Genomic DNA, 6000 nt, shown 5'->3' with positions numbered 1-6000 from the left:
TCTGACTGACTTATCTCACTTAGCATTACACTCTCTAGATCCATCCATGTTGTTAAAAATGACAAGATTTCATTTTGTTATGGCTGAGTAACATTCCATTGTATGAATATACCACATCTTGGGGCACCTGAGTGGCTCAGTGATTAAGCATCTGCCTTTGGCTCAGAGCATGATCCCAGAGTCCTGGGATCGAGTCCCACATCAGGCTCCCTGCAGGGAGGCTGCTTCTCTATGTCTCTGCCTCTTTCTCTGTGTCTCTCATGAATAAATAAATAAAATCTTTAAAAAAAAAGAATATACCACATCTTTATCCATTCATCTATCAGTGGACACTCAGGTACTTCCATAACTTGACCTGAAAATAATGCTGCAATAAACATAGGGGTGCATCTATCCTTTCAAATTAGTGTTTTCGTATTCTTTGGGTACATACCTAGTAGGGTTTTCTATTACCTTTTTTTTTTTTTAGATTTTTATTTATTTACTTATTCATGACAGACACACAGAGAGACAGAGACAGACAGCGGGAGAAGCGGGCTCCCCACAGGAAGCCCAATGAGGGACTTGATCCCCAGACCTGGGATCATCCCCTGAGCTGAAGGTAGATGCTCAATCACTGAGCCACCAAAGTGTCTCATCTGTAAAATTTTTAAAAAGATTTTATTCATTTATCTGACAGAGCGCACAAGCAGGGGGAACGGCAATCAGAGGGAAGGGGAGAAGCAGACTCCTCGCTGAGCAGGAAGCCTGATGTGGGGGTCCATCCCAGGACCCTGGGATCATGACCTGAGGCGAAGGCAATTTGCTTAACCGACTGAGCCATCCAGACACCCCTGATTTTTTGACACACATCATATTGGCAATGTTCTAATCCTTAGGCTAGGTGGTATATTCCCAAGGTTCATCATGTTCGTATGGGACATACTATGTGTATGCGTACGTTACAAACACCTACATACTCATCTCACATACTTTTGAATGATACAGATACATATTTTTTTTTAACGTTTAAGAGCACTGGCAGTGTAAGAAGGTGAAAATAGCAACTATAAAGACAACGGGGACAACAACAACAACAAAAAAAAGACAACGGGGTCTTCATGTCTGAAGGATGCACCTAGCATTAGAGAGGTGAACTAGATGAGCACAGGAAGGCCGATTTTGGCAATAACAAAGCTTCTGACCACAGCTTGAGTCATCTCCAGAATAAGGTGGATGATTTAAAAAAAAAAAAAAAAAAAGTATGTTCTCTTCTTCTAGCAGAAAGGGAAAATTTTGGAAGGATTTTGAATGAGTGAATAATACCAGTGCAAATAATTACATTGTTAAACACCTTTAATGGGAATACTGATTTCAATGAGCTGGAAATGGGAAAAGTCAGGGGAGGGAAAGAACAAAATATCTGCATACTTTCTACATTGAGTATATGTAAGTTTTGCAATCAGAAGAATATAAAGAAACAGGAAAAAAATCTAGGAACCGTAAGGTTCTGGTCTGGGAATTCAGGAACCCAATGCCTACTGCCCCCTCCTCTCTCCCTTCCACCTCCCAGCCCCTCCTTACTCATCCACTGAACAGAGTCAGAACTTTCTCACTGGAAACCTTTCCCTCCTATCCTTCCCCTTTCCCTTCCACCCTATCATTCCCCTCTCTAATAGACCACTCTTCCCCTATCTCTGCCATTACACTTATCACATTAGAGTAATGACCATTCTGTAAACCACCCACTCAAAGGTGGGCACTGTGCTGGATACTTGCCGCATGTTCCCTCTTTCCTAACTGTTATAACTCCTCTCACTGACAAATGTTACCATCCCCAGAACCTGCCTCAGATCAAAATAGTACATGGGTGACCCAACTCTCAGTGGCAGGTGCATCTTCAGCACTATGTGTTAACAGAAACTAAAAGATATAGACTTATGCTATTTGCTGTGAGTAATAAAAAAGATGTAGAAAAGCAGTCCTCTAAAGGTGAACTTTCCTTTTTCATCCCAACTCATTCCTCCAGATAATACCCAGTGGTCTTAGCATCGAAAGAAACTAGCACAGGGGCACCTGGGTGGTTCAGTTGGTTAAATGTCTGGCTCTTGGGTTTTGGCTCAGGTGATGATCTCCAGGTGAGGTTGAGCCCAGGAATGGGGCCCGGAGTCCACTTGAGATTCTCTCCCGTTCTAAAAAAAAAAAAAAAAAATCAGTAAATAAAATCAAAACCAAAAAAAGAAAAGAAAAAGAAAGAAAAGAAACTACCACACGTTGGTGTAGCCAAGTGCATAAACCAACACCAAGATAACTGCCAAACCAGCCAGCTAGCACCTTACCCACCACCCTTGTCTCCTGGAGTTTTGGAGAACTTTCAGTGTTACTTCCTACTCTACTGAGGGACGCATAGAAAATAAATAGATTTATCCCCCCATAAATCTAATGGGTATCCCCAATCATCTAATGAGACACTTCTTAGTTGTGGCTCAAGTCATCTGCTATAAATTGCTGGAGGAAATGGTTTTATTTCTTCTGCATTCCCTTCCCGTCAGACTCCATCAGACAGGGCTATAACGAATGATCCAATTACCTTATGGAGCTGCAATTTCATCCATAATAGGGTAAATTATGTACCTAAGCGCGACAGTTTGCATACAACAGCACAGTGCCAGGCATATAGTGAGGGCTCCAAAAAAAGATTATTATTGGAATACAAACTTATGCAGCCAAAAACTATTTGACTCCACTCACCAGGCACTATGTTAAACTGGGGCTAAGTGCTGAGCAAAATCGACACTCTCTAGATGATTCTTTTTTGTCAAAGGCAAAATCTATCTATTCAGGTAGCTAGGGGCTGCAGAGCTCTGACTTGCCGCACAGCTGCTCTGCACTCACAGGCAGTCGGTAGATACTCGAAAACCAAGTATCAGGCAGAAAATTTTCATTGCCGTGGGTCTTTGGTAAAAAGGAGTGACTGTTTTCGTGACTTGAAACAATTTCCATTTTTAAATATTAATCTAAAGGGTCCTCCTATCATAGCTGGGGAAGGTCCCTTTAATATGCGTCCCATTTAGAGTCCTTAGCTCAGCGGGTCATTTCTTGCAAATCCTGCTCCGACCATTTTAAGCTAAAGGCGGCACGTGTTCCCGGGTCTGGGGAATTCAGGGGTGTTCTCCCAGATTCCGAGCACTGGGGTCGCCGAGCCCCCTTCCCTTCTCTCCCCCCAGCCCTCTAAGCGTCTGTACGCTGAGTGCAGAGATGCGAGGCCGCGCCGCGTGCGCCCGCCGCCGGCTTATAAAAATGCGCGTCTCGTGTGCGGGGAGATCACGTCCGGCTGCGCGGGTCGGGGCACAGCACGCCGCAGGCTGCAACGACGGGGCGGATCTGGGGCGGACCTGGGGCGGACCTGGGGCGGCGGGCACCCTCGGCCTGGGGCTGGTGCAGGGGATCGAGAAGGATCTGGAAGAATCTGGTTAGACCGGGAAACGGGCGGGGGAGGGCCAGGGAAGGGCGCTCGGGTGGGGGTGGGGTGCGGGTGAGCGGGGGAAGCCCCCGCAGTCCGAGGGCCCCAGCGTGGGGAGAGGGAGGCCAGGCGGCCGCAGGGAGGAAAGAACCGGGGGAAAGGGGAAAAAAAAAAAAAAAAAAAAAACCCACCCGAAGCCCAAGCCGCGCACATTCACACAGGCACCCCGAGCAGCAGGGCCCGAACTGGCTCGGCGGCCGCCGTCTCCAGAAAGTTCTCCGCCCCCGCCCCCTCCGCCCCTCGCTCCCGCCCCTGCGCCTCCCAGCCCCTCCCTCCGCGGCGGGTGGCACCAATCGCTCCCCGCGGCCGCTCATTACCCACCGACTCCCGCTCCCGCGCCGAACCCGCCGCGGGCCGCGAGCGCGCCGGAGCCAGCGGTGTTGGAGCCCGAGGCCGGTGCGCAGCCGGGCGGCCGCCGCCAGCGCCCTCCCGCCCGCCTCCCCCAGCAGACGGCCCGGCTCCCGGCTCCCGGCTCCCGGCTCCCGGCGTAAACGGCGCACCGAGCGGCGATGACCGCCGAGGAGATGAAGGCGGCCGAGAGCGGGGCGCAGTCGGCGCCGCTTCCCCTCGAGGGGGTGGATGTCAGCCCCAAGCAGGACGAAGGCGTGCTGAAGGTACGCGGCGGCGGCGCGGGCGGCCGGCCTCCCGCCGAGCCGGGGACCCCCGGGCGCCCCTGCAGCGTCCGCGCGCGCCGTGAGCCGGGCGTGCGCCCGCGGCCCCGTGCATCGCCCTCCCGGCCCGGGCTGCGTTGTCGGGCGGCGGGGTGCGCGGGGGCCTCGGCCGTTCCGCGGCGTCCGGGCCCGACCGCAGCGCCAACTCCGGCGTGCGCGGTGCAGCGCGGAGGGAGGGGCGGGGCCGCCGGTGGCACGCGAGGTGCCGCCAGGGGGCCCGGGCCGGCCCCGACGCCGCCCGCCGCCCCCCGCACCCGGCCCCGGCCCCGCGGCCCCGCCGCCCCGCCGCCAGCTGCAGCCGGGAAGCCCCTGGACGCGTCCGCGGGCGCTGCTGCGAGATCTCGGCTGCCTCGGGCAGTTAAACATGAGCTCGGACCCGGAGCGGCCACCGGACTGATTTCCTGGCCCAGAGGTTCTGCTGCGACCTGGCCCGGCCCGGGGCCTGGCGCCAGCAGAGCCGGTGGCGCCCTCCGTCCCCCCGGCGGCCCCCTTCCCAGAGGCTGGGACCCAGCGAGGTCACCGGCCCAGCCATGCTGGCCCCCTCCCCCCGCCCCCGCCCCCGCCCCCGCCCCGGGAGGGCCAGCGAGCGGCATGCCGGGACCTGTAGTTCCCCTCCCCCTCGTGAGCCGGGGCCGGGCTGCGGGCCGGGAGGAGGTGCTCTGCTGGGAGCCGCGGAGCCGCGGAGGGAGGGGGCCGGGCCTCGGGGGGCAGGGCATCTTGACCTGGGTCAGGGCGACTTGATGGTGCTTCAGAGCAGGTTCTGTGCAGTACAGGATGGCGAAATCCCAGGCTGGATTTCATGCCTCCTCCTCATGCAGTGTTTCTTTTCATCCTGGCTTCCCACTGCTTAGTTGCGTGAGAGAGAGCGAGAGAGACCTGGGCAAAGCTGGAGACCTCAGGGAACCCATAAACTGGTCCAGAAACGGTCCTGGTTTTGCCCAGATCTCGGAATCTTAAGCTGTTCTCCCAGTGAGCATGTGGCTTTCTCTTCTCTCTCCAGCGTCCTGATGGTTTCTACAAGTTTATTATTCCCAGAAGGGTCCTTTGCCCTTTTCTCTTCCACTCCCTCCCTTTTGTACTCTTCAAGGCTTCTGCCCATTCTGTTATGCAGGCTTTCCCTTAATAGGTAACCACATACGTTCCAGGTGATCCATGGAGTCTCCTTGTCCCCTTATATAAATGCTAAAGAAGAGCAGCAAATCTTCCTGAGAAAGGCTCTAGTTCTCAAAACACTTCACTTGCTTCCCAATCAAGTGAATGCTCCTGTCCTGAGTCTCAGTGCCCCTGTGCCCATCGGTGACCTGGTATTTTCACAGCCTCTTTTGGACTTCTGCGATCCTGTCCATTATTCTATTTCTGTCCACAAACCAGACCCTGATATGATGACCACCAGCATTTAGGAAGAATGAGGAAACCTAGCATAAATGGTTCTCTCTTTTCTACTGATAATAATTTTCAGCTTTTTACCAGTTTAATTCTCCAATCCTGATAGGGACTATTATCACCAGTCTACAAATAAAGTCTAGAAAGCTTGACTTATACAAGATCATAGAGCAAAAACTTGAACTCCGGGTTTCTGTTTTGAGTTTTCTTCTCTCTCTCTTTTTTTTTTTTTTTTTTTACAGATTTTGTTTGTTCATGAAAAATAGAGAGGTGGCAGAGACATAGGCAGAGGGAGAAACAGGCTCCCTGCAGGGAGCTTGATTCTGGACTTGATCCTGGGATCCTAGGATCATGACCTGAGCCTAAGGCAGATGCTCAACCACTGAGCCGCCCAGGCATCCCTGTCTTGAGGTTTTTGGTTTTCTTTTCTAAAAAAAAATTTTT

General features: G+C 52.8%; 1 protein-coding gene and 1 long non-coding RNA gene across 4 annotated transcripts in view; one reads left to right on the top strand and one right to left on the bottom strand.

Moving 5' to 3' along the window:
* Nucleotides 1-1317: 1317 nt before the first annotated feature.
* Nucleotides 1318-6000, bottom strand: part of LOC140617671 (uncharacterized) — a 5165-nt gene continuing 482 nt past the window's right edge. Inside the window, exons 1-2 of one of the 2 annotated variants that reach the window (XR_012017855.1) lie at nucleotides 3824-4149; nucleotides 1318-2171 (exon numbers count right to left, since the gene is read on the bottom strand). This is a non-coding gene — a long non-coding RNA (uncharacterized lncRNA). Of the gene's footprint in view, nucleotides 2172-3823; nucleotides 4150-6000 lie in introns of those variants that run through there. The other variant, XR_012017856.1, reaches the window with a different exon arrangement.
* The window catches only part of FKBP4 (FKBP prolyl isomerase 4), an 8957-nt gene continuing 6879 nt past the window's right edge, over nucleotides 3923-6000 (top strand). Inside the window, exon 1 of one of the 2 annotated variants that reach the window (XM_072799436.1) lies at nucleotides 3923-4116. In XM_072799436.1, the coding sequence (XP_072655537.1) occupies nucleotides 4012-4116 (105 nt within the window). In that variant the 5' untranslated portion in view covers nucleotides 3923-4011. Of the gene's footprint in view, nucleotides 4117-4468; nucleotides 4586-6000 lie in introns of those variants that run through there. The other variant, XM_072799437.1, reaches the window with a different exon arrangement.

The sequence above is a fragment of the Canis lupus genome, chromosome 25, assembly GCF_048164855.1.
Source record: "Canis lupus baileyi chromosome 25, mCanLup2.hap1, whole genome shotgun sequence".
Classification (NCBI taxonomy): Eukaryota; Metazoa; Chordata; class Mammalia; order Carnivora; family Canidae; genus Canis; species Canis lupus.
The sequence above is the reverse complement of the archived record's forward strand: the minus strand, read 5'-3'. Positions and strand labels throughout refer to the sequence as shown.